At 37.2% G+C, this 27,504-nt stretch overlaps 3 protein-coding genes, 1 long non-coding RNA gene and 1 pseudogene across 4 annotated transcripts; 1 reads left to right on the top strand and 4 right to left on the bottom strand.

The window, feature by feature from the left end:
* Positions 1-837: 837 nt before the first annotated feature.
* On the bottom strand, positions 838-6,991 carry LOC103959829 (G-type lectin S-receptor-like serine/threonine-protein kinase At1g11410). Its single transcript, XM_048582392.1, has 7 exons — positions 5,458-6,991; positions 4,946-5,074; positions 4,643-4,830; positions 2,145-2,355; positions 1,695-1,926; positions 1,450-1,600; positions 838-1,368 (listed from the first exon to the last, which is right to left on the bottom strand). The coding sequence occupies exons 1-7, from the start codon at positions 6,770-6,772 to the stop codon at positions 1,060-1,062; spliced, it is 2,535 nt and encodes an 844-aa protein (XP_048438349.1). The 5' UTR covers positions 6,773-6,991; the 3' UTR covers positions 838-1,059.
* On the top strand, positions 2,374-4,418 carry LOC125476373. The gene is made up of 2 exons (XR_007257660.1): positions 2,374-2,947; positions 3,027-4,418. It is a non-coding gene; the product is annotated as an uncharacterized LOC125476373 (long non-coding RNA).
* A 3,913-nt stretch (positions 6,992-10,904) lies between the features above and the next one.
* Positions 10,905-13,835, bottom strand: LOC103943736 (annotated as a pseudogene).
* A 412-nt stretch (positions 13,836-14,247) lies between these two features.
* On the bottom strand, positions 14,248-14,775 carry LOC125467974 (G-type lectin S-receptor-like serine/threonine-protein kinase At1g11300). The gene has a single exon (XM_048582644.1). The coding sequence runs from the start codon at positions 14,773-14,775 to the stop codon at positions 14,248-14,250; it is 528 nt and encodes a 175-aa protein (XP_048438601.1).
* Positions 14,776-22,044: 7,269 nt separating this feature from the next.
* Positions 22,045-27,351, bottom strand: LOC125476372 (G-type lectin S-receptor-like serine/threonine-protein kinase At1g11410). The gene is given in 8 exon segments (XM_048582393.1): positions 22,045-22,449; positions 22,451-22,570; positions 22,652-22,802; positions 22,897-23,128; positions 23,347-23,557; positions 24,987-25,174; positions 25,290-25,418; positions 25,808-27,351. Coding segments are annotated over 8 exon segments (2,535 nt in total). The 5' UTR covers positions 27,123-27,351; the 3' UTR covers positions 22,045-22,260.
* Positions 27,352-27,504: the final 153 nt, after the last annotated feature.

The following is a 27,504-nucleotide window of genomic DNA, read 5'->3' as shown; positions in this document are numbered from 1 at the left end:
TCATTCCAATAATTTATGACTAGTTGATTTTTGTACATAGACACACGACCATTTATACACCGTTTATTGTTTCATTCTAATTAATAATTTATGGCTACTTGAACTTCATTTCAGAGAATTGATTTCTGTACGTAGACACATGGCCATTTATACACCGTTTATTGTTTCATTCCAATAATTTATGGCTAGTACTTCTTTTCAGAGAATTGATTTATGTACATAGACATGCACATTGCTCCATCTCCACCTTTTATATACACGCCTGAGATTGACCGTAGACATGCACATTGCTCAATCACCTTCAGTACTTGATGATTGATCTCCACTAGTACAATTCATCCTCAATAAAAATGCAGGTTGTTTTGGAAAACAACCGACGACATGGTTGGCCGGTCAGTAGCATATTCTTGAGCACAAAAGAAGGCAATTGTATGCATCTCACAATTTTGTTTATGACATAATCTTTTATATCATTCATACATAATGTTTCGTACAATTTGTATTCCCGTAGTAACGCTCGGGCAACATTTCTAGTAACATCCAAAGGTCCAATGTGTTCCCAGCGTCTCGCTCGGCCTTGATTAATTAACCACATCACTTAGAACAGGTCGGACCACCTTTGTGTCCCGTCCTAGACTTTTTCTTTTGATTGCGGGTTAACATGTGGCATGATTAGTGTCTGAGTAGGCTTGCTCCTAAAACTTTGTGTCATAAAGTTGTCAACCTTCCTACATGTTTTTGGCGGTCGAAAAGTACTTTTATGTAGCCTGCTTGAACTGATTATGAATGTTGCAAATAATTTGTAGCTTGTATTTACAACAAGACATATAATGAGTATAGCAGATATAGAACTTAGACCACCAATTATAGGGCATATATTTTATAACGTGTATTTACAACAAGACAAATGATGTTGCAAATTAATATAGAACTTAGGTCCCTAGTTATAAGGTAAATTATTGAGGGAAATCGGGGTATATCCTCTCTTCTTATCTCACTCATCATGTGATTCTCAATTGAATAATATAGTATTATCCGATTATACGTCTAGTTCTCTCCTTAGCGACCTTCTGCTTCTGTATAGGTCATGTCATTTATAGAGTAAGCTCCATCAGTATTGGATGATGGGTCTCCACTAGTATGATAACCTCTCTTTAACAAAAATCCAGGTTGCTTTGGTGAAGGAATTGCTGTATCATTACCCAACATGAAAACCACTGCTGACATGAGTGGACGATCCTTCGCTTGCTCTTGCACGCACAAGAGGGCAATGTGAATACATCTTAGAACTTCATTGACAGGGTATGATTCTCCCAGAGATGAATCAATGATTTCCAAGGCTCTATTTTCCTTCCACAAGTCCCAAACCTAAAAACCATTTACAAATTAATCATCAAGTTATAAAAGCAGACGAAGAGAAGTTTGGTAATGTCTTAATGTTATGCTTACATGTCCAACTAAATTTGAGTAAGGACTATCGTGGTAGTAGCCAATGTTCTTTCTGCCAGTAACAATTTCTAGTAGTAAAACGCCGAAGCTATATACGTCAGACTTTACTGAAAAAAGTCCTTCCATTGCGTACTCTGGTGACATATAACCGCTGAAGCAACAAAATAAAATTGATTAATTATCACAGCTTCTTTCTGTATTATTCAACAAAAACAGGTGTACTTTCAGTTTTGAATGAAACTTACTATGTCCCAACCACACGGTTTGTATTTGCTTCAATTTGTTCAGCTCCAAATATCCTAGCCATACCAAAATCTGAAATCTTGGGGTTCATAGCAGAATCCAACAGAACATTGCTGGCCTTTAGATCTCTATGGATGATTCTTAATCTCGAATCCTGATGAAGATATAAGATCCCTCTAGCAATCCCACAGATTATCTCAAAGCGTCTTGTCCAATCCAAGAACACCTCTTTTGCTTTGTAAGGGAAAAAAGTAAGCAAAGTAAATTAGATTGTATTCTTGCTTGTTTCAAGGTTTTTAATCGACAATTTTAGATACACAAGTGAAAAGAAAGGTGCTTGTAACTGAGTTGAGTTAAGAGCATTCAATCCTGCACCTGAGGTCCTGAGCTCGATTTCCCCTCCACAATATTGCTTGTATAAAAAGAAGAACAAAATTAAAAGAAAGACATACCGAAAATGAAAAAGTCAAGACTTTTGTTTGGCAAGTATTCATAGATCAGCATCTTCTCTTCATCTTGAACGCAGCAACCTATGATCCTCACAAGGTTTCTGTGTTGAAGCTTTGAAAGCAGCACAACTTCATTCTTAAATTCTCCAATTCCTTGGCCAGAATTCTTGGCTAGTCTTTTCACTGCTATCTCCTTTCCATTATCAAGCGCACCCTGAATTTATAATCCAAATTCAACTTATAGTGCACTCATCTTTCAAGAAACTTACCAACATATTCCTAGCTCTGTATATATCCTCCCCTTGAAATTGAATTTATAGATTAACAAAGGAGTAAAACTCTATGCATATACATAAAAATGCTTTGACTACTTCAAGTGTATGAGATACGCGATTGAAATAACAAAAGATCACATAGTCTAAAGTAAAGTTTTCAATTGAACTGTTCAAATGAACAGTGTTTTTCACCGGATTTCATTCTATTTACAACTCTGCCACTATTTTGTTTGTTGACCGAAATGCCCACAATTTTCTCCTCTCACCTCTCATCCTTTTTCTCTCCTACGCGTGCGTTCTCCTGTCATCCCTCATCCCTCCTCTCTCTCCTTCTCTATTGGAAAACCCACAATCTTTCATCTTCCTCTGCTCTTCTTTTCTCTCCGCTCCCCGTATCTATCGATGTGAAGCCCACAAACCAAGTAGTGATGGTTGAAAGCCACAAACATGGCGGGCGCGAAATGGTGGTACAGTGACGGTCGACAACCGCCTCCGTTGTCGATGAATTTGGCCGTCAGAAAGCGTCTTACGGTATGTTGAATTTCTCGAATTTCCCTTTATTTGGGTTTCCTCTATCCTTTTTGCGTTTGATTGGGAGTTTATAAATTAGGGTTCTTGGGATGTGAGAGTCGATCTTCCTAGCGCTGGCGGCGACGGCCGGAAACAACATCGGCAAAATTCTGCAGAAGACGGGCACTGTCGTTCTTCCTTCTCTCTCCTTCAAGCTCAAGGTAGGTACTTCCTCATTTTTTTTTTGTTTGCCCATTTTGTCGTTTTTGATTTTGTGATTGCGTTCGAATGGGGTTGAGTCGATGGTCTCATCTTCTAGAACTATTGCATGTGAAATTTGCTTCAGATGGAGTTCTTCGTTTAAATTGGGTTTTATTAAGTTTTTCATGTTTTTGTAGAATTCTTCGTTTCAATTTTTTTGTTTTTGGAGTGTTGTTCATTTAAATTTTCTTTTGATGTGATTATCTGAATCATTATTTAATTTATGAGATTTTTTATGTAATTTTATATGAATTTTAGTAAATTTTTCTGAGTTTTGTATAAATCTTCGATTAATTTCTACGTGGTTATTAATTTTATGTTTTTTTATTGAATTTGTTTTCAGAAAACTACAAGTAAAATATCTTTAATTAGTCGTCAGTTTTCATGTTTTGAACATCGTTCTTACAAGCTATTATATCACAATGTTCGAATTTTTAAACTTTGTCATACTCTCATGCATAGAGAAGAGAATTGTTTTGTTTACGTCTCACTAAAACTGCTGTAATTTAACAGATTTAATAGTTACTTCATTCAATGAATAGCTCTTCAGTATCCATTTTGAAATCAGCATTGTTTACTTTCATATTGATTCACCATCACCTAACAAGATTTCTTTGGACCCAAAACAAATCATAATTAACAATTCGCTAATCTATTCACTAATCTGCTGCTTTACTTTCATTGACTCTTTAGATTGGGAAGCACCAGACTGTTTCCAATCAATTAGTTTGATAGGTGCTTAACAATTTCCTAGGTGGGAAACACTTACTTTTTTTGTGTAGAAGATTAATACCATGCAACCATCACTTATATATAAGTATTATAGCTTAACAATAGGTTTGTGAATAGATTTCCACATATATATATATGATATCATATAGATTTAAAACTTTCTACGTGTTTTATACAGTTTCAAAACCCGCAGCACTGTGTGGGATAATTGTGAAAAGTAGAAACAAGATAGTTCCCATCACTTATCGATTGTTGATTGGTTTTGAATTTTAATGAAATATATTTTTGAGTCAGCCTTTCTAGTCTTTATTGGACGGGTCTCTTGATTTTTGGTAACTATAATGGTCTTGTAATCCTATTGTTTGCAAGTGTCAATAACCTGTGAGCTAAATGTTAGCTTAGCTTGTAAGCAATTTGGTTTGGATATATATCCTTAGGGAACACTACCTTGTATTTTTTCTGAAACCATTAACAAAGATTCACTTTTTTCTGTCTAAAATCTCTCTCTCTCTCTAAATCTTGCTCCCTCTCTCTCTTCTTGATTCTCTTTCTTTCTCTGCAAGATTTATTCATTATGTTCTTCTGTTAAACTACAAGGGTGGGTAGAGGAAAAAATAATAAAATAATTGATTTGGAGCGCAGATGACTAAAAAATAAATCTTAAAAATGTCTATTCCAAGTCTGATTTATGACTTGAGACATTATTTGAGGGCAACTACGTACCTTATAAACAGAGCCGAAACCACCTGTTCCAAGCTGGTTATTGGAAGCGAAATTATTTGTGGCCTTAACTATGGTACTTAGTTCAAAGAATGGTAATTCAGAGTTTATTCCACTTTCATCAATATTTGTTGTAGCAGAAGAATCTTCCCAGGAGGTTGATGCTAAAAATTTATCCTGACTTCTCTTACCTGTGATAAAAGTACATAAACAGATAATATTGTGTTCTTAAATAATTAAAACCAATATCCAGTTACATAATTGTGAATGATTAGAGGGCAACCTATGAAAAGGAATTTTGTTTACCTTTTCTCTTCCTCTTTACCAACCAACATGCAAGGGAAAACAAGAGGAAGAACAATAGACCACATGCTACTGAAACTCCCAGCTTCATCTTCTTGCCAAAAGAACTGTTTGACTTCTTTTCATGTTGAGCTGCAGATATACATACGAGCATTTATTTCCATGTTTAAAAATCCTTGTAAAAAGCTCCAATGAACATAAGAACTAAATTTTTAGTATTAATTTATAGAAATTTCTGAATTTTTTATAAAAAAAATTAGTACTCCAAAATAGTCATCTTACACTCTCGACGAAACAATTTCACTTTTATTATTTGGCAAGAGACCAGTGCCAAATGATTTTTTTAGAATGATAACAAACGTGCAACTACCAAACTAAATAATAATTCCTCAAAATTTTTAATGAAATAAAGAAAGAGGATTTTTTTTTTTTTTTTAATGGAATCTCGGTGTTGTAAGGGGAATTATTGATTAGGAAAAGAGAAGAAAGAAGATAAATTGATAATGGAAATATACCGGAAACATTTGCATGAACTCGCACATATAAATCTTGACCCGTATCCAAAAAAGTCCTTGTGTCCATCAAGTCCCCATGCCATGTTATACAGCCACTCCCTCCCTGCCTTTCATCTGCATTTGTGTATGCCGTGCAAGAACAATTTCTCAGGCATTCTTCTTTACATGCTTCCCGACTCATACTCATGTTCACACGTGCCGTAGAAGTGTTCGGCAACTTCAGACGTTCCAACTTCACGAACCCTTCCCCGTTTTGGCAAACGGATGAACCTTCTTGCCTCACGCACCCGCCTGACCAATCTCTCAAATACCACTCATGTTGCAACTTGGGTTCGAATCCAGGTAAGCAATTGCACTCAAATTTATCCGCAAATTTTGGGTATGGGTCACAAATGCTATTAGGACCACACTTCCCGTAAAAATCACACTGCCCATCCGGCGCGGACCAATGCTTGGCCCATTTATGCACTTCATCTTGCCATGCGGACCGTTCAACGTTTCCTGATTCATCGATAACCATCTTTTCGAAGATTGATTCATAAACAATACTAGACATGATGGATAGCTCATCTTGATCGTTCACAAAAGTAATGTTGAAGAAGATCTTATTTTCCATTTGAGGCACCCCGGACCATCTTTCACCGGTCCAAGGTCCACTCCGCCACAATGGAGTCTGACCCATGTATAAGAACCCCTGTGGACTCTCAGTTGGCTCTATCCGGTACGAACAGTTGCCCATTCCCGGGTCATCTTGGGACTTCCAAGCTGTGAGGAACCAGTTCAACCCGGACCGCCTGTCCAGCCCAAGTTTCATAGAAGGAAGCATCGTATTTGTGGGATAATCAAAACCTTCCCACACCTTTTCACCGTTAATTTCAACCACAAGATTTCCCGTATCCAAAAGCTTGGCTATCACGGAATTGATTGGAGAAGAGACGGTGAGATTAGCGGACCAGATAGGGTTATTTTGGTCCTCCCCATAAATAACAAGGCCACCATGATCTCCATGAATGGCTAGAAGTCCAGTTCCAGCAGTAGGAACTATGGGGTTTTCTCTGTTTGCAATCCAGACAATGGTTTTGATTGGAATTTTGTTGTACCAAACTCCGATGTAACGGTTACGAGAATTGCCTGGCTTAAAAAACCCTAGTGCAAAGATTTTAGTGGGGGAGAGAAGAACGTCATCCTCTCTTAGGGGTTGGTTTGGGGTAATGGCGTCTAGGGTAACCGAAATGGAAAAGGGAAGAATCACGAAGATGAGCAATACAGTACTGACAAAAAAGAATTCAGTAGAATTCATTGTTAGCTTTCTCATGGAGGAGTTTAAGTGCTAAAATGGCTGCTTCTTTTGACATGCAGAAACAAAAAGCCGGAAAGGTTGGATTTTCTTTTTCTTTGATTGACTTTCAGTAACGCTAATTTAAGGGCATACGCTCGACTTCCAGTCGTTGATGCAACGTGAACTTACACGCGACTTCCAGGCAAACATATGGACGAGGCATAACAATTCCCTCAAACTGATCCTAGCTAGAAAGCTCCACTTCATCAATTCTGACCACACCAGTTGTATTCAGTAGATTGATAAGAATTGGCTCCGAATGGGGCCGAGTACGACCCATAGTGGCTAGGGAGAGAGATGTTCACGCTGTTGAAGAATGCAAAAATATATGTCGGAAATTTGATAAATGAATATAATGAATGATTTTACCTTTCATTTTTGTCATAAAATTCAATACCACGTAATGTGCTAGTAGATGGTAAAATATGCTAGGTGTGATTAGTATGGACACTATGATAAAAGCGATCTGTAATAAAATGAAATAAAGGTAAACCAATTTGAAAAGTCTTGGAATTTATTTATGGGAGTTTTAACGAAACACTTTTGGTACTATTTACTTTAACGAAAATTGACATTTTTTACTCTAAAAAGTCACTCCTGGTAATATTTACTTACAACATTTTTTTGTCTTTTTCGTTAAAACTCAAAATTTTCAAATCATTTTCATTAGTTTTTCTTTTATTTATTTGGCAAGCAAAGCATCACAGATCAACATCTTCTCTCCTGTACATGAAGTTTGACTAACACAAATCTCTCATTCTTAAACTTTGATAAATGTGAATGTGTCATATGTAGTGGACGGTTTTACATTTTAAATTTGGAAAAGGATATGGCGAGGATCATTTTCCTAGGGATTCTAGGGATCCTGTGATCTCATCCGTTCATCGTCTATCATACTGTCAATTTTCGTTAGGTACTATTCATATTAAATTTAAATTTTAAATTTTAAATTTTGAAATGATTTCTGACCGCACAATGTATGATGAACTGGTGAGATCACGGGATCCCTAGGAAAAGGATCTTGCGAGGATCATTTTCTTTCAAATCCAAGGCTGTTAGCGATCAAGCATCCACTATAGTACAAACAACAACAACAATAAAGTCTTATCTTGTTAAGTGAAGTCAGTTGTATGAATTCTAGAACATCATTGTGCTCGATTTTGCGCCAAATTTTCTGTCAGCTAAGCCCCTACCATAGTACATGTCACATAATTTATAGAATTAGCTAATTAGACTAGTATAATTTCTCTTCAATTACGTTGTAATTGAGACATAATTCTGACATGCCCCGCATGTCAATGCACTAGAAAGAAAATTAGAACCTACTTATTTGAAGCAAAATTTTTGTGGTTAATAACCTTTACAAGCTACCAATAGTTGTTTAACATACAACATTTAGGAATATATTAAGAGTTTTAGCGACGTTCCACACTATTACATGTCACATCATTTACAGAATTTTATCCTTTAGTACTGTGGTGATGCGTCTCCACTATTATATATAACTCCAATAAAAATGTTAGTTGTTCTAGTAAAGGAGCTGCTGCTTCATTACCTAGCATGAAAACAACCAACGACATTGTTGGCAACTCAGTGGCATACTCTATTAAACCTAATATGTTCATGTGAATCAAAACCCCATGAAAACACTAACCTTGAGAAGCCATTCTCAATACCACAGCAAGCCACAAATTGCAGTAAGCACACGAGCACATTAAGAACACAAGCAAGGCCTTCTGCACACTCACCACCATTGTATAACTCAAACCGATGGGGAATTCTTTTTGACACGCCCCGACCCCGATATTCTCCGAATACCAGGATAGGCACGTGCTGGCCGACACCCGAGGGTGACGAAAGCCATTTATTGAGTGCAAATGCTGAAAACAAGGGATAAATAAGGCCTATAAATATAAAAGAATAATTAATATGCAAATAAGGACCGTGTTCAGAGCACACCTCTAATCTAGAACACTAAAAGAAAATAATATAAAATTGAATGAAATAAAGGAGTGGGTCCTACACCGAGAGCACTCGAAGATGCCGATGCGGAAGTGCCTGGACGTCAGGATTGTATGCCTCGATTCTAAGTCCTGAAAGAGGCGCAAAACAAACATGAGTGGACCAAGTTGATATATATATAATAAAACAGTTATCAACATACTAACCCCCAGGTTTTATGAAAACACATATATAATGATAAACATAGGTTTTCCGAAACCTAGCATGTCGTGCAATGCCTCAAATCATAATTCGCATAACATAATAATCACTAGTGAATATCCGATATAACACTTCAGGCCCCATGCCGGCTCCCCGTCTATGAGCAGACAGTCAGAGGAAAAATACACTTCAGGCCCCTTGCCGGCTCCCCATCTCTGAGCAGACAGTCAGAGGAAAACACACTCTAGGCCCTATGCCAACACCAAATCATCGCCCGGGACAGACCGGATCTATCCCTACGTCCCGTAGCGGAAAGGACCACTAGGTAAGTACAAAACCAGTGAACATATATATATTGAAAATCAACTTCATAGTATAAAGTCATCCATCATCTATACTATAAAGAGGTGTTCTAAACATGTTCTAAATATCATATCGTCATCCATCAGATATTCTATAAGAACATGGGTTATAGGAAAAATAGTAATAATTCAAACTAGCCTCAGTAAGCATGTTATCTCATAAAACGTTCATAAAACATAATCATCAAATCATGCTTTTCATGTATGCATTTATACTATCAAAACATGCATTTTTAGAAGGGGTCCACTCACAGTACTTCGCCGTCGAAAAGCCACGCCTTCTGGCGAAGAAGGAAACGCCACAGGTAATCACCCCTAAGCACATAAAGGGTACATTTAGTCAAAGTCAAAGTCAACGGGTAACGGTCAACGGGTCACGGGTCACAGGTTTGGGCTTTAGGGTTTTGGGTTAGGGTAATTGGGTTTAGGTTTTAGGTGGGTTGGGTTTGGGTTAGAAGGAAAGTGGGTTTGGGTTTGAAACCTCATGGCCCAATGGCCCAATTAAAAGGGTAATGGGTTTGGGCTTGCAACCAGGGCCCTAAGGCCTTTGGGTTTGGTGGTCGCCGGATTCCAAGGAGGAGGAAGGCCGCACTTCAGTCGGAGAATTCCCAAGCTCCGTTGGAGCTCAAAACTCAACCAAAACATGTCATTTAATATACGAAATTGAAGCCCCGAAGGTAAGGAATCGAAATATACCCTTGGTTCCCGTCATCGTGGTCGGAGTTGGCTGGAAAACAGCCTGGAAGCCACGGGTGTCCGCCGGAAACTGGGTAAGATTCAAATGAGTATAACTTCTTCAATACTCAATGAAATTGGGTGAAACAAAAAGGAAAGTTGTAGTACTCAGCGAGACGAAGAGATTGATACCTTGCACACCGGCCAACTCGCCGTGGTTTGGCCGGAAATTGCCTCGAAATGGGCGGTGCTCGCCGGAAAATTGGGAAATGTCTCTGAGGTGTTTTCTTCATGGTTTGACGTCCAAAATACAACCACGGGGTTAGAAAAGAGCTATAGGCGTGGGCATGGGTGTGTGTGTGTGTGTTCTTGTCGGAGAAAATAGCACCGAGAAGGGGGAAAGGAGAGAGCATGGGTAGAGAAGAGAGAGTGAGGGAGAAGAGAGAGACTTTTCAGAAAAAAAAAAAAAAAAAAGGGAAAGGGAAGGAACCGGGGAACAAAAACAGGGGGTGGGCCCCTTGGGCTCACCAATTAAGGCTCAAAAACAATTTTAAAAAGGAAAGTATCCCCCAAACTTAGTGAAAATATAAAAATACCCATTTTCTTACGTAAATCCCGGGACGGGTTGTTACACTTTTGGGTTGTGATTCAATGGTATGTGCAGGGACTCATGTTTAGTATTTATACTAACTCAATCCTAATGCATCCTCCTGCCACTTAGTACTACAGTTTAGTGATATTCTTCTTCACTAATAAGTGAGAGGTTTAGGTTCGATTCTCGCCAACGGCGAATTTGAACCCTATTATGAGGCTTAGCCCACTCTCTCATCTTCTTAGTGTAGATAATATCGTTTGTTCAAAAAAAAAAAAAAAAAAAAAAAAGCCTAATTCATCCTCCCATAATGATGTCAGTAGGACTTGTTATTGTACGAGGAAATAATCTACCAAATCCGAATCAAAATAGGATAATATCAGGAGCTCTTATTCTCCAAGAATAACTAGAATATTTTCTTTACATGGAGCCCAAGTTATAGCTTATAACTAAACCCTAATCCTACTTACACTCCATAACAATCCTTATTAATTATAGTGACTTATTAGCCGTTGGATTAAAGACTAATATCCAAGATACTCTTGCACACATAAGAGGGCAATTTAGATGCATCTCACAACTTCGTTTATAGGGTACGATTCGCCCAGAGATGATTCGACAATTTCAAAGGCATTGCCTTTTCTCTCCACAAGGAATCTCGATTTGAGTTCAAATACTTGAGAAGTAATGCAAAATCTCTACAGGAGCCTGGCGACTTAACAAGCTTCAATAATTGTTACTGTTACATCATTTACAGAAGAAACTCCTTTAGGCGTTGAAGAATCCGGACCACTGTTTTTCAAGCTAAACGCTGCCTTTTTCGGATGTGGAAGAGTCGTTTCGTTCCCCAACATGAATACAACATCTAGCATGGTTGGCCGGTCTGTTGGGTATTCTTCCACACACAAAAGTCCAATCTGAATGTATCTCATAACTTCAGGAGTCGAATACGACTGATTCAATGATGAATCAATTATGTTCAAGACTTTTCCTTCTATCCACAAGTCCCATATCTGAAACAATTTTGAGCACAATGTTTAGATCATTGGACTACTCGAAAGTTAGATTCGTCGTTTGAAAAATTATTTGTTTACTTACTATTCCAACCAAATTCATAGATGAGTTTTCGAATTGGAAGATGTTCTTCCTTCAACTAATGATCTTTAGTACCAAGACTCCAAAGCTAAACACATCGGATTTTGTGGAATATAACCCATCCATAGCGTACTCGGGTGACATGTAATCGCTGCAATCACACAATATTAGTATAATATATATATATATATATATCAATTCTACTTAAATTTTTTTTTTTTTGAGGGAGAGGAGACAATTACTAGGTGCCAACAACTTTGTTCGTGTTTGCTTCATTTTGGTCATCCCCGAACATTCTTGCTATGCCAAAATCTGATATTTTTGGGTTCATTGAACCATCCAATAAAACATTGCTCGCTTTCAAATCCCTGTGGATTATTTTTAGTCTTGAATCTTGATGAAGATATAGGAGGCCTCGAGCAACGCCAATGATAATTTGAAACCTTTTTCTCCAATCTAACAACGAATTTCCGTTTTTACCTGAACACCACACATAAAAGCTTCTATTATCTACAAGTTTATGATTTCTTAATTTCAGGGTTAATGTCAGAAACTGAAAGTATTTATTAGCAATGTGTAAAGATGGCACGCGAAAAATCCATAAGTCCAAGCTACGATTTGGCATGTATTCATAGATTAGCATCCTCTCTTCTTTATGTATGCAGAAACCCAAAAGCCTCACAAGATTTCTATGCTGAAGCTTTGCTATGAGCATTACTTCGTTCTTGAATTCGTCTATGCCTTGTCGTGAATTTCTCGATAATCTTTTAACAGCTATTTCCTGTCCATGAGCTAGACATCCCTGAAATCATGGTGCAGACTGGAAAATCTTAATGACAACACAGATGTCGAAGCCACATAATGCTGAGATACTCAAAAAGTCAAAATTTTCTAGGGGAAGTACCTTATATACCATGCCGAAGCGACCATGTCGAAGCATGTTAGCAGAAGAGAAGTTTTTTGTGGCTGCAACCACGGTGGTTAAATCGAAAAGAGGTAAATCGATTTCTCCTCTGTGTTCATCAACCTCATCTTTTATTGGCAAATCTTCGTAGCTTCGTACACCAGGAGCAACGGGATCATTCAGAAATTTGGGCTGTCCTCCTCTCCCTGTTTCAGTTCCATTGAAATTTCAGGGTATAAAAATTTCCAAGACGAAAGAAAATGAAAACTTGAGCCGAAATAAAGCTGCAAAACAAATTTAAGACAAAAGAAGAGGAAACTTTTCGTATACCTTTCATGCTCCTTTTCCTGAACCAACATAGAACTGCGAGGATGAGCAATGAAGCGACAGAAATTGACACTACCAATATAATAGCCAGTCGCCTTTTCTTGGAAAAATACCCTCCTCCTGACTTGTTTTTATACTGAGTTGAAAAATAGAAGAAAAATATATGCACCATTGCCATGAATGGTATGAAGTTGAAACATGTAGTTGAGGCAATTTCTTGGAAAATAAGGTACCTAAAACTACTGCATCTGCACGAACGTACAAATCTTGCCCGCCTTCTGTTAACTGCTTAGTATCCATCAAATCTCTATACCATGTCATGCATCTAGTCCCTTCATTCGTCGCATCTTCAATCGCATACGCCAAGCACGTGCAGTTCTTCAAGCACTCGTCCTTGCATGCTTCCAAGCTCAAATTCTTCTCCAATTTTATGGAGGACGTGTCTGGAACCTTTACATTTTCCATCTTCACAAACCCCTCGCCATTCCTGCACATGGACCGCGAGCCTTGCTGCCTCTTGCACCCGCATCTCCCATCTTTCAAATCCCAATCCTGTGGTGATATCGGTTCATATCCGGGGTAGCATGTGCAGTTGAATCCATTGATAGTAGGATTGCAATTGCTGAATTTACCCCATTTGCCATAGCTGTCACAGGCATCCAATGGCGCCAACCAAAGCAAATGCCACTGGTGTTTCTGCCCCTGCCATACTAGGAGCTTGAATGTTCCCGAACCATCTATTGTGTACACTGAGTGAACTGAAGGGTCGAGAACAGTCCACTGATAAGTAATTTCATCTTTGTTGTTCACAAAATTGATCTTAAACACATCATTCGGCTGCGCGGCAGGTGTCCCGCTCCATTTAATCCCGTTCCACTGTCCTGACCTCCACAATTTAGCCTCAATGTTGTACAAGATCATCTAAGGCGATCCATTCGGGTCAATTCTCAACGAAACATTCCCCGTCCCAGGATCATTTTCCGAGTTCCAACTCGTGAAGAACCGGTGTATACCACTGCGGGCTTATTTGATATTGCTGTGCTTTGAAAAAAAAGTTGCTTCTGCTGTACTGTGAGAATAATCAGCTGTGAAATAAAGCAACAGAGTGTTTGGTAAACTTTTTTGAAAAAAAAAAAAGCAATATTATAGTGTTTGGTAAACTTTTATGTAAAACAAATGTGAAAAAAAAACAGGTTTTTCAAAGTTGGGTTTTGCAACTTCTTGTTTTTGGCTTTGTTTCACCCAAAACTGTGAAAAAAAAAAAACTAAAGCTAAATGTTTACCGAACACAAAAACAGCTCTCAACTTTTTTAGATACCAACGTTTTTCAGAATCACCTCAGTACCAAACCAGGTCTTCTTCTGTCCAACCCCATTTTTATATTCTGAAGAAGAATATTTGTAGGGTGATCAGTGCTCTGCCAAAAAACATCCTGGCTGCCTTGTTGAGCCAAAACAAGGTTCCCTGAATCAAGAATTTGCGCAAAAATATTATCGTTGCTCACTGATGATATCGAAACATTTGTTGACCACAGAGTAAGAAGTCCTTGGATAGTATTGACTTGCAGCACTAGGTTTCCATCAGAACCTATTGAAATAACTCCTGAGCTACTGTTGATGGGATTATCTCTGTTAGCCACCCACACAACCATGTCTTCCGAAAACTTGTACCAAATTCCGACATAGCGGTTGGTCGATATTTTGGGATGAAAGAATCCCAGGACAAAGGTCTCATTCTTGGACACCAAGAAATCACCGTCTCGGACTGGTTGAACAAATTTTATGGTGTCCAAGGAAGAGCAGAGCTGGAGAAGGAGGGGCTGAAGAACTAAATCATTCAGCAGACCTTTCACAAAATGCATTATTGCAGAACAAAGGTTTGCCAAGCACTACTGATTGCTTACTAAATGTATTAATATATTGATTAAGTAATCTTGTAAGTTGTAATTATTATTTGGGTTCTTTAGATATAGATATAGACCTTGTAACTCTTATTTCCTAGACAAAAACCCACCTAGTTATAAACATCTAAACAAAACCCAAATTTAAAAATGAATGCCAAGTATAGTAGTAATTGACCTATTATTACAAAATATTTACAATTTGCACCACAATATTCAAAATAAAATCAATAAATGTTATTACTCACCTTAATTACAATAAAAAAATATAATTATTGCACATATTATTACCCCTAACACACACATATATACTTCAAATGTATATATTACTACCATAAGCTTAATATATATATATATATATGTGCACATATATAGTTTACCTATATGAACGTATAGTAGTATTAGATATATAGTTTACCTATATATATAATAGTACTATATGTTCACATATATATATATATACATATACATGCACAGTACTACATATATGATCAAACATATTAAACTAATTAATCTACCTATATTTAAATTTATGATGAGCAAATAACATATATGTGATATCCCGTCCCCAAAATTATTATTTTATTTTATTCTTGACGTATTTCGAAGATTTGATTGGAACTAGTTCTTTATTTCTCCAAATTTAAGAAAACGAAGTGAGGGGTACTTTAGTCATTTCCAATTTTCTCGACCTTTTGGGTCAAATCTTGAATTGGTTAGGTAGAGTTCGATTCCATGAGCGCATAGGCGCAAATAGATCTTATTTCGGAGTCTAAACGGAGAAGTTAGAGTTGTTTGAAGTTGGTGGCATTTTGGTAATATTACCAAAATGCTATAAATTGGGGGGAAACCTCCAGAAATGGGAGGGTTTTTCAGAAAATGGAAATGGGGTGCTGCCTAACCCGTTTTAGGGGGTAATTGACCCATAAAACCACCAAACTTGACCCGCTTGTATCTTTTTCGTCCGAGCTCCGTTTTGGATGATCTTGGTGTCCATGGAAAGCTCTTGACGAGCCCTACATTTCTGTGATTTTAGATTTCCCCATTTCTTTTCCATCTTTGCAGCTCGAGGTCGCAAAGTCCACGACTTTTCCGGTGATTCCGGCAACGATTTCCTTCGAGTGAGGTATGAAATTTCATCTACTCTTCATAATCTTCAAGTGGGTATGCTTAGTTTGTGCTTTCGTATTCATTTCAGAGTTGAGTGTTTAGAACACCTAGAAATCCGGTTTCTCCGGTGAAATTGGACGGTTTCCGGTTAGAATTTATCGTCGGCCTAGTTGTGAAAAGTGTTTCCCTTGTTGAGCTCTAGCTACCACGTAAATTTGAGCTCATCTAGTTAATGTTGAAATTCGGGGTTTGTAAACCCTCCACCTTGACTTCCACCGCGTGTTGAGGTGCGTGGGATCGTTCACGAGTGTTGTCTAGGTTTTAAATACCTTCTAGTGATCATGTGAACCTATGTCTAGCTTGGTTGCCAAAGATTCAATTGTTGGGTGTGGTGATCAATTTGGACCGCCACTTGTTTGTGTGACTGACGACAATTCGACCATTGGATCATAATGAAACTTTAGTATGTTATCCTCGAAGCATAATGTGGACTTTGGGAAGTTATGGATCATAAATCTGATTTGCGGATTGTTGTGGACCCCATCGTTGACCGAGAGTTGAATTGTGGTCAACATGTCTCGGAACATTCTAAATAATAAAATTAGTACTAGGGGAGACTTAAGTGAAGTCTAATGGGCCTATATTGGTTAGAGAGTGACTTGAACATATGTGGAATGGTTATTACCTTGAGTTCTTATATTGGTATCATCTGTGAATTTGACTTGGTCTTATAATGTGATTCTATTGAAATGTGATTATATATATATATATATATATATATATTATTATATATATTTAGCCATAGACCTATGTTTATCAAACATGATTTGTCTTGTGTACTAATGATGATCGTGATATGTGAATTGACGTGCATATTCGAAAGGTGTTTGATTTACATAGATGGTATGTTATGATGAAATGTGAGTGACTTTAAGATATGTGAATATGAAATGGTTTTATAATCATTTTTCCTATAAATTGTTAATTTTCATATTTAGCCAATGATATAGTTATATGAAGTGGGATTTGACGTGCATATTGGAAATATGGTTTGTTTTGTATGATTGGCTTGATATGATGTGGTGAGGGCTAGTGGTGGACCGTTAACCCATTGTCATGGGGTTTGTTGTTTTGAAACATGTGTCAATGCTCGTTTCATTATTTCATATCTTGTTTCGTTGAGCCTTTATAACTGGAGTACCTTAATGGTCAGGAATCCACGATTCCGTTAGTGGTTATGCAATGTACTCCGCGATTCCGTTGAGTGATGGTCCGGAATCGTATCCTGGTTTGGATTCCGTTGAGTGATGGTCCGGAATCCTTCCTACTCCACTCTGCAATTTCATTGAGTGATGGTTAGGAATCGTATCTTGGTTTGGGTTCCATTGAGTGATGGTCCGGAATCCTTCCTACTCCACTCTGCGATTCCGTTGAGTGATGGTCAGGAATCGTATCTTGGTTTGGGTTCCGTTGAGTGATGGTCCGGAATCCTTCTTACTCCGCGATCCCGTTGAGTGATGGTCCGGGATTGTATCCACATTAGTTCATTGAGTTTAGTTTGAGATGGTTGCAAAGGTGTAGGCTTTGGATGAACAGTGTCGCCCAAATTCTATTTTCATTGTGTGTATGTGAATATGGGTGTGAGATGTTATGGTTGTTTGGAATGAACTTTTGGATGTCTGGGTGACTCCCTCGGAGTTTTCAAAAGTAAGGTATTGAGTTCTTATGAAAGATTTATATTCAAGGTTTATAAATTATGATTGATGGCTAGTTTTATTATTGTATTACATGCTTATTTTATTGTCCCTCAACTGAGCCTCTCAGCACCAATTCCATAATATTGGCATTGACTTTACATATGACAGATCTGGGTAGATTATGAGAAACCGCTTGATATTTTGGTTCCGTTGAGTGGTTCGGAACCCAATGTTGTTGGATTCCGTTGAGTGGTCCGGAATCCTTGCTCTTGTTCATTCCGTAAGGTGATTTAGAATCCTAAATTCGAGTAGATGGGAATTACCCACAATAGATATTGTGAAAATAAATTAGAATTACCATGTTATTATTCTTAACCCAAATTGGGAATTATGTAGAGTTCTTTAATTAAATTCGTGAAATGATATGTTATCTCACTGATTGATTAACGTAATTAAATGTTAATATTGTACTTCGTGATTCCTTGATATGTTACAAGCTATGTATTGAAATATAATGTTGGAAGTATAGTGATTAGTATGATGAAGTGAAATGTGATTTGACTTATGTATTGGAAATGGTTGTGACATGTGTTTGAAACGCATATTGAATTGCTTAGGAGATGTGAGGTCTAGTAATTGACCGATAACCCATTGTGATGTGGATTTGTTGCTCGATATTGTTTCGTTTCGTTGAGTTTTTGGGAATTGAGTAACTTGAATCATGTCTTGTTCCTTCGAGCCGTTGTTATGTTTCTTGGACTTTCGTTCAATTCGGTTGGGTGGATTGGAATTGAGTTCTGTTTGGATTCCGTTAAGTGATGGTCCGAAATCCCCTTTGGAGCCTTGGTCCGTTGGGTGGTCCAAAATCCCCTTTTCCAAAGATGTAGTCTTCAACTGAATTGTGTTGCTCTAGCCTTGCGTTTCGACTTGTTGTATGTGTTATTGATTGATGTGATTATGTAATGACGTTGGATAGGAGTGGAGTTATCATGAGTATTTTAGTTGATTAATATTTCTAGAGAATAGTATGTTCTTTGTTAATTCTTAAATATGCAACACGCTATGAAACACGAATTTATGTGGGAAACGTGATGATTTATGTGATGGATGAAGTGGAAATGTTAATCGTCATGTGGGATTGTTATGTTGGATATCATTGTTATTGTTATGATTAGACTTGTTGATAAATGTGGCTCAAGAATGGTATTGTACATCGTTGGTTCTTTGAAATGATATATGTTGTGAATTGCGGTATCATGTTGTGACATAATGGCCTATATATTGATGGAGGGGAAATTATGATTTTCAGATGGGTTGTTATGTAACCCTGAGTCTAGTATTTTCATGATTGTCAAGTTCTATTGATTGATTGAGAAATGTTATACCTTTCAACTTAATCGGACTGTGTTATATGTCAATTATTGTGCATGACGAACTACGAATGGCTTGATCCCTGTTTAGGATACGTAGGCAGTCTAACTGGGGAAGTTAGATGCAGCCATAAAGCATACGAAAAATAACTATGTGATTCGATTAATGAGTTGTGCTTGCCCATATCTCGGACGGTGAGATATGATAGATACGGATTTTTGGTGACGTCACGTGTCAATTCTGGACGTATGTCGGGATTGGGGCGTGACAATATATTTTGTCGGTAATTTATTTTCCATGTATTATTACATATATTTGGCACATTTTATTGTTATAAGATATATGTACAAATAATAGGTAAATTAATCTTGAATAAAATACAATTGCTTTATTTTGCAAGTAAATTAATTTTGAATCAAATAACATTTCTTCATTTTGTAGGTATTTTATTTTGTATGTATCATCATATATAATGGGTTTTATTATTATATGTACAAATAATAGGTAAACTAGTATCGAATAAAATAATAACATTTTTTTATGTAGGTATATTATTTTGCATATATTTGGGTTTGCTTTATTAGGTAGGTAAATTATTTTGCATGAATTTTTATGTATATCATGCATGTTTTTTTTTTTTTTTTTGTTATATATATGTGTGTGTGTGTGAAATGTAAAATATAATTTTATTGACTTAACTAAGCATGTATTACTACATTTATTAGGCATGTTTTATTGTTATTATATATAATGCAATGAATTTATTATTTATTTTTGTAATATCATTAATTCTCCCTTACAATTTGTGTGGAATTAATTGTGTAAATCAAACATTTAAATAGGGGTGTTTTGGGCATCGAAATTTTTAAATGTGTAAAGTCAAATATAATTAATGAATTTGCTGATGTGGAATCTAGTCAATGGGTTTTATTCCAGTAAAAAAACTTATATCGGATTTTATGTAGAGAAAAATAAGTTTCAGGAACTAAAGTCATATTTTTAGTTTTTTTTTTTTTTTCATTGATGCAACGTGAACTCACCTGCGACTCCCAATCATACACCGCAGTTTGAAATTTCCACTTCATTAATTATTACCACACCCCCTTTGTATCAAGTAGATCGATAGACATTGTGAATGTGTCACACGTCATTTGCGGAATTTTCTCCTTCAGCATTGGCTAATGGGTCTCCTCTGCAATAACATGCTGGTTGTTTTGGTGAAGGCTGCTTCATTAACCAGCATGAAAACAACCGTCAATATTGTTGGTCGGTCAGTGGCATACTCTTGCACACATAAGATAGCAATTTGGATGCATCTCACAACTTCTTTGACGGGTACGATTCACCCAGGGATGAATCAATTTTTTCTAGGGCATCGGATTCTCTCCACAAGTTCCATACCTAAAACAATTTACATGCCGGATTTTTATCACAAATAGTCTTTGAAATTGACTCATCCAATCAAGGTGGTCGTTGAAATTGAAAATTGATAAATATAGCCCTTCAAAAGGAAAAGAAAGAGAAAAAAAGGCTCCCCGCTCTTTCTACTTTCTCTCTGGCAATCCCGTGATAATATCAAAAAGTAAAAAGCCAATAAGGAATTCGTGCTTCCTTAGTTTCAAGTGACAAGTAAAGAAATTAGAAGCAAAAATTAGACAGTGCCAAAAATGAAAGAGTAGTCCAAACTTTTTTTCGGAAAGTATTCATAGATTATAGCATCTTTTCTTCGTCTCGAACGCAGCAACCAAAAATCTTGACAGAGAGGGGTATTTTGATCATTTACATAGATGGCAAGGCCTCTATGATCTCTGTTAATGGCTAATATGGTTGTCCCCGTTTGAAACCCAACGATGGTTTGCTCCGGAATTTTGTTATGCCAAACTCCAACATAGCAGTTTGAAGAACTTCTGGGGCTGAAGAACCCGATTGCGAAGATTTTCCGGCTAGAGACTAATACCCCGCCGTCTTATGGGTTGGTTTTGGGTAATTGTGTCTAGGGTAAAAATGCAAGATGGGAGAAGTACATGAAAGATAAAGCAACATAATACTGACTTCATTAGCTGCCACAGTAGAACTCATAGTTTTATTTACTTCATGAGAATTCTAAACTTGTTAATTAGTCAATGGATGATCTTAAAACGAAGCTGTTTGATTTTTCTAAACTAGTTGCACATGTCCATTTAGACACTGTTTATTGTTTCATTCCAATAATTTATGACTAGTTGATTTTTGTACGTAGACACACAACCATTTATACACCGTTTATTGTTTCATTCTAAGTAATAATTTATGGCTAGTTGAACTTCTTTTCAGAGCATTGATTTCTCTACGTAGACACATGGCCAAATATACACCGTTTATTGTTTCATTCCAATAATTTATGGCTAGTACTTCATTTCAGAGAATTGATTTATGTACGTAGACATGCACATTGCTCCATCTCCACCTTTTATATACACGCCTTATATTGACCGTAGACATGCACATTGCTCAATCACCTTCAATACGTGTTGATTGATCTCTACCAGTACAATTCATCCTCAATAAAAATGCAGGCTGTTTTGGAAAATAGCTTACGACATGGTTGGCCGGTCAGTAGCATACTCTTGAGCACACAAGAGGGCAATTGTATGCATCGATCTCACAATTTCGTTTATGACATAATCTTTTATATCATTCATACATAATGTTTCATACAATTTGTATTCTTGCAGCAACGCTTGGGCAACATCTCTAGTAACATCCAAAGGTCCAATGTGTTCCTAGCGTCCCGCTCGGCCTTGATTAATTAACCACGTCACTCAGAATAGGTCGGACCACCTTTGTGGCCCGTCCTAGACTTTTTCTTTTGATTGCGGTTGACATGTGGCATGATTAGTGTCTGAGTAGGCTTGCTTCTAAAACCTTGTGTCATAAAGTTGTCAACCTTCCTACATGTCTTTGGCGGTCGAAAAGTACTTTTATGTAGCTAGCCTGGTCGGACTAATGATGAATGTTGCAAATAATTTATAGCTTGTATTTACAACAAGACATATGATGAGTATAGCAGATATAGAACTTAGATCCCCAATTATAGGGCATATATTTTATAACGTGTATTTACAACAAGACAAATGATGAGTGTTCCAAATTCATTTAAAAATTAGATCCCTAGTTATAAGGCAAATTATTGAGGGAAATAGGGGTATATCCTCTCTTCTTATCTCACTCATCATGTGATTCTCAATTGAATAATATAGTCTGTCCAATTATACGTTTGGTTCTCTCCTTAGCGACCTTCTGCTTCTGTATAGGTCATGCCATTTACAGAGTAAGCTCCATCAGTATTGGATGATGGGTCTCCACTAGTATGATAACCTCTGTTCAACAAAAATCCAGGTTGCTTTGGTGAAGGAATTGTTGCATCATTACCCAACATGAAAACCACTGCTGACATGAGTGGACGATCCTTTCGCTTGCTCTTGTATGCACAAGAGGGCAATGTGAAAACATCTTAGAACTTCGTTGACAGGGTATGATTCTCCCAGAGATGAATCAATGATTTCCAAGGCTCTATTTTCCTTCCACAAGTCCCAAACCTAAAATCCATTTACAAATTAATCATCAAGTTATAAAAGCAGACGAAGAGAAGTTTGGTAATGTCTTAATGTTATGCTTACATGTCCAACTAAATTTGAGTAAGGACTATCGTGGTAGTAGCCAGTGTTCTTTCTGCCAGTAACAATTTCTAGTAGCAAAACACCGAAGCTATATACGTCAGACTTTACTGAAAAAAGTCCTTCCATTGCGTACTCTGGTGACATATAACCGCTAAAGCAACAAAATAAAATTGATTAATTATCACAGCTTCTTTCTGTATTATTCAACAAAAACAGGTGTACTTTCAGTTTTGAATGAAACTTACTATGTCCCAACCACACGGTTTGTATTTGCTTGAATTTGTTCAGCTCCAAATATCCTAGCCATACCAAAATCTGAAATCTTGGGGTTCATAGCAGAATCCAACAAAACATTGCTGGCCTTTAGATCTCTATGGATGATTCTTAATCTCGAATCCTGATGAAGATATAAGATCCCTCTAGCAATCCCACAGATTATCTCAAAGCGTCTTGTCCAATCCAAGAACGCCTCTTTTGCTTTGTAAGGGAAAAAAGTAAGCAAAGTAAATTAGATTGTATTCTTGCTTGTTTCCAGGTTTTTAACCGACAATTTTAGATACACAAGTGAAAAGAAAGGGGCTTGTAACTGAGTTGAGTTAAGAGCATTCAATCCTGCACCTGAGGTCTTGAGCTCAATTTCCCCTCCACAATATTGCTTGTATAAAAAGAAGAACAAAAGTAAAAGAAAGACATACCGAAAATGAAAAAGTCAAGACTTTTGTTTGGCAAGTATTCATAGATCAGCATCTTCTCTTCATCTTGAACGCAGCAACCTAAGATCCTCACAAGGTTCCTGTGTTGAAGCTTTGAAAGCAGCACAACTTCATTCTTAAACTCTCCAATTCCTTGGCTAGAATTCTTGGCTAGTCTTTTCACTGCTATCTCCTTTCCATTATCAAGCACACCCTGAATTTATAATCCAAATTCAACTTATAGTGCACTCATCTTTCAAGAAAATAAACAACATATTCCTAGCTCTGTATATATCCTCCCCTTGAAATTGCATTTATACATTAACAAAGGAGTAAAACTCAATGCATATACATAAAAATGCTTTGACTACTTCAAGTGAATGAGATACGCGATTGAAATAACAAAAGATCACAGTATTTTGAATTATTACTTTAGTCTAAATTAAAGTTTTTAATTGAACAGTTCAAATGAACAGTATTGAACTGTTCAAATGAACAGTGTTTTCACCGGATTTCATTCCATTTACAACTCTGCCACTATTTTGTTGTTCACCAAATTGCCCACAATTTTGTCCAGAGGGTTTGCGGCGGATTTCATGTTTTGAACATCGTTTATACAAGCTATTATATCTCAATGTTCCAATTTTTTAACTCTGTCATACTCTCATGCATAGAGAAGAGAATTGTTTTGTTTACGTCTCACTAAAACTGATGTAATTAAACAGATTTAACAGTTACTTCATTCAATGAATAGCTCTTCAGTATCCATTTTGAAATCACCATTGTTTACTTTCATATTGATTCACCATCACCAAACGAGATTTCTTTGGACCCAAAACAAATCATAATTAAACTCGCTAATCTATTCACTAATCTGCTGCTTTAGTGTCATTAACTCTTTAGATTGGGAAGCACCATACTGTTTCCAATCAATTAGTTTGATAGGTGCTTAACAATTTCCTAGGGTGGGAAACACTTGCTTTTTTTTGTGTAGAAGATTTATACCATGCAACCATAGGTTTGTGAATAGATTTCCACATATGTATAAGTAGTATGGCTTATCATATATAGATTTAAAACTTTCTAAGTGTTTTATACAGTTTCAAAACCCGCAGCACTGTGTGGGATAATTGTGAAAAGTAGAAACAAGATAGTTCCCGTCACTTATCGATTGTTGATTGGGTTTGAATTTTAATGAAATATATTTTTGAGTCGGCCTTTCCAGTCTTTATTGGACGGGTCTCTTGATTTTTGTTAACTATAATGGTCTTGTAATCCTATTGTTTGCAAGTGTCAATAACCTGTGAGCTAAATGTTAGCTTAGCTTGTAAGCAATATGGTTTGGATATATATCCTTACGGAACACTACCTTGTATTTTTTCTGAAACCATTAACAAAGATTCACTTTTTTCTGTCTAAAATCTCTCTCTCTCTAAATCTTGCTCCCTCTCTCTCTTCTTGATTCTCTTTCTTTCTCTGCAAGATTTATTCATTATGTTCTTCTGTTAAACTTCAAGGGTGGGTAGAGGAAAAAATAATAAAATAATTGATTTGGAGCGCAGATAGCTAAAAAATAAATCTTAAAAATGTCTATTCCAAGTTTGATTTATGACTTGAGACATTATTTGAGGGCAACTACGTACCTTATAAACAGAGCCGAAACCACCTGCTCCAAGCTGGTTGTTGGAAGCGAAATTATTTGTGGCCTTAACTATGGTACTTAGTTCAAAGAATGGTAATTCAGAGTTTATTCCACTTTCATCAATATTTGTTGTAGCAGAAGAATCTTCCCAGGAGGTTGATGCTAAAAATTTATCATGACTTCTCTTACCTGTGATAAAAGTACATAAACAGATAATATTGTGTTCTTAAATAATAAAAACCAATATCCAGTTACATAATTGTGAATGATTAGAGGGCAACCTATGCAAAGGAATTTTGTTTACCTTTTCTCTTCCTCTTTACCAACCAACATGCAAGGGAAAACAAGAGGAAGAACAATAGACCACATGCTACTGAAACTCCCAGCTTCCTCTTCTTGCCAAAAGAACTGTTTGACTTCTTTTCATGTTGAGCTGCAGATATACATACGAGCATTTATTTCCATGTTTAAAAATCCTTGTAAAAAGCTCCAATGAACATAAGAACTAAATTTTTAGTATTAATTTATAGAAATTTCTGAATTTTTTATAAAAAAAAAATTAGTACTCCAAAATAGCAGTCATCTTACACTCTTGACGAAACAATTTCACTTTTATTATTTGGCAAGAGACCAGTGCCAAATAATTTTTTTAGAATGATAACAAATGTGCAACTACCAAACTAAATAATAATTCCCCAAAGTTTTTAATGAAATAAAGAAAGAAGATTTTTTTTTTTTTTTTTAATGGAACCTCGGTGTTGTAAGGGGAATTATTGATTAGGAAAAGAGAAGAAAGAAGATAAATTGATAATGGTAATATACCTGAAACATTTGCATGAACTCGCACATATAAATCTTGACCCGTATCCAAAAAAGTCCTTGTGTCCATCAAGTCCCCATGCCATGTTATACAGCCACTCCCTCCCTGCCTTTCATCTGCATTTGCGTATGCCGTGCAAGAACAATTTCTCAGGCATTCTTCTTTACATGCTTCCCGACTCCTACTCATGTTCACACGTGCCGTAGAAGTGTTCGGCAACTTCAGACGTTCCAACTTCACGAACCCTTCCCCGTTTTGGCAAACGGATGAACCTTCTTGCCTCACGCACCCGCCTGACCAATCTCTCAAATACCACTCATGTTGCAGCTTGGGTTCGAATCCAGGTAAGCAATTGCACTCAAATTTATCCGCAAATTTTGGGTATGGGTCACAAATGCTATTCGGACCACACTTCCCGTAAAAATCACACTGCCCATCCGGCGCGGACCAATGCTTGGCCCATTTATGCACTTCACCTTGCCATGCGGACCGTTCAATGTTTCCTGATTCATCGATGACCATCTTTACGATGATTGATTCATAAACAGTACTATACATGATGGATACCTCATCTTGATCGTTCACAAAAGTAACGTTGAAGAAGATCTTATTTTCCATTTGAGGCACCCCGGACCATCTTTCACCGGTCCAAGGTCCACTCCGCCACAATGGAGTCTGACCCATGTATAAGAACCCCTGTGGACTCTCAGTTGGCTCTATCCGGTACGAACAGTTGCCCATTCCCGGGTCATCTTGGGACTTCCAAGATGTGAGGAACCGGTTCAACCCGGACCGCCTGTCCAGCCCAAGTTTCATAGAAGGAAGCACCGTATCTGTGGGATAATCAAGACCTTGCCACACCTTTTCACCATTAATTTCAACAACAAGATTTCCCTTATCCGAAAGCTTGGCTATCACGGAATTGTTTGGAGAAGAGACGGTGAGATTAGCAGACCAGATAGGGTTATTTTGGTCCTCCCCATAAATAACAAGGCCACCATGATCTCCATGAATGGCTAGAAGTCCAGTTCCAGCAGTAGGAACTATGGGGTTTTCTCTGTTTGCAATCCAGACAATGGTTTGGATTGGAATTTTGTTGAACCAAACTCCGATGTAACGGTTACGAGAATTGCCTGGCTTAAAAAACCCTAGTGCAAAGATTTTAGTGGGGGAGAGAAGAACGTCGTCCTCTCTTAGGGGTTGGTTTGGGGTAATGGCGTCTAGGGTAACCGAAATGGAAGAGGGAAGAATCACGAAGATGAGCAATACAGTACTGACAAAAAAGAATTCAGTAGAATTCATTGTTAGCTTTCTCATGGAGGAGTTTAAGTGCTAAAATGGCTGCTTCTTTTGACATGCAGAAACAAAAAGCCGGAAAGGTTGGATTTTCTTTTTCTTTGATTGAGTTTCATCAGTAACGCTAAGGGCATACGGGCGACTTCCAGTCGTTGATGCAACGTGAACTTACACGCAACTTCCAGGCATACATGTGGATGAGACATAACAATTCCCTCAAACTGATCCTAGCTAGAAAGTTCCACTTCATCAATTCAGACCACACCAAATGGGGCCAAGTACGAATTGGCTCCGAATGGGGCCAAGTACGACCCGTAGTGGCTAGGGAGAGTGATGTTCACGCTGTTGAAGAATGCAAAAATATATGTCGGAAATTTGATAAATGAATATAATGAATGATTTT

This window comes from the organism of the source record quoted next, unplaced genomic scaffold (genome assembly GCF_019419815.1).
Source record: "Pyrus x bretschneideri cultivar Hongxiangsu unplaced genomic scaffold, Pyrus_bretschneideri_v1 Contig19, whole genome shotgun sequence".
NCBI classification, from domain to species: domain Eukaryota; kingdom Viridiplantae; phylum Streptophyta; class Magnoliopsida; order Rosales; family Rosaceae; genus Pyrus; species Pyrus x bretschneideri.
This window is presented reverse-complemented; position numbering and strand designations above follow the sequence as displayed.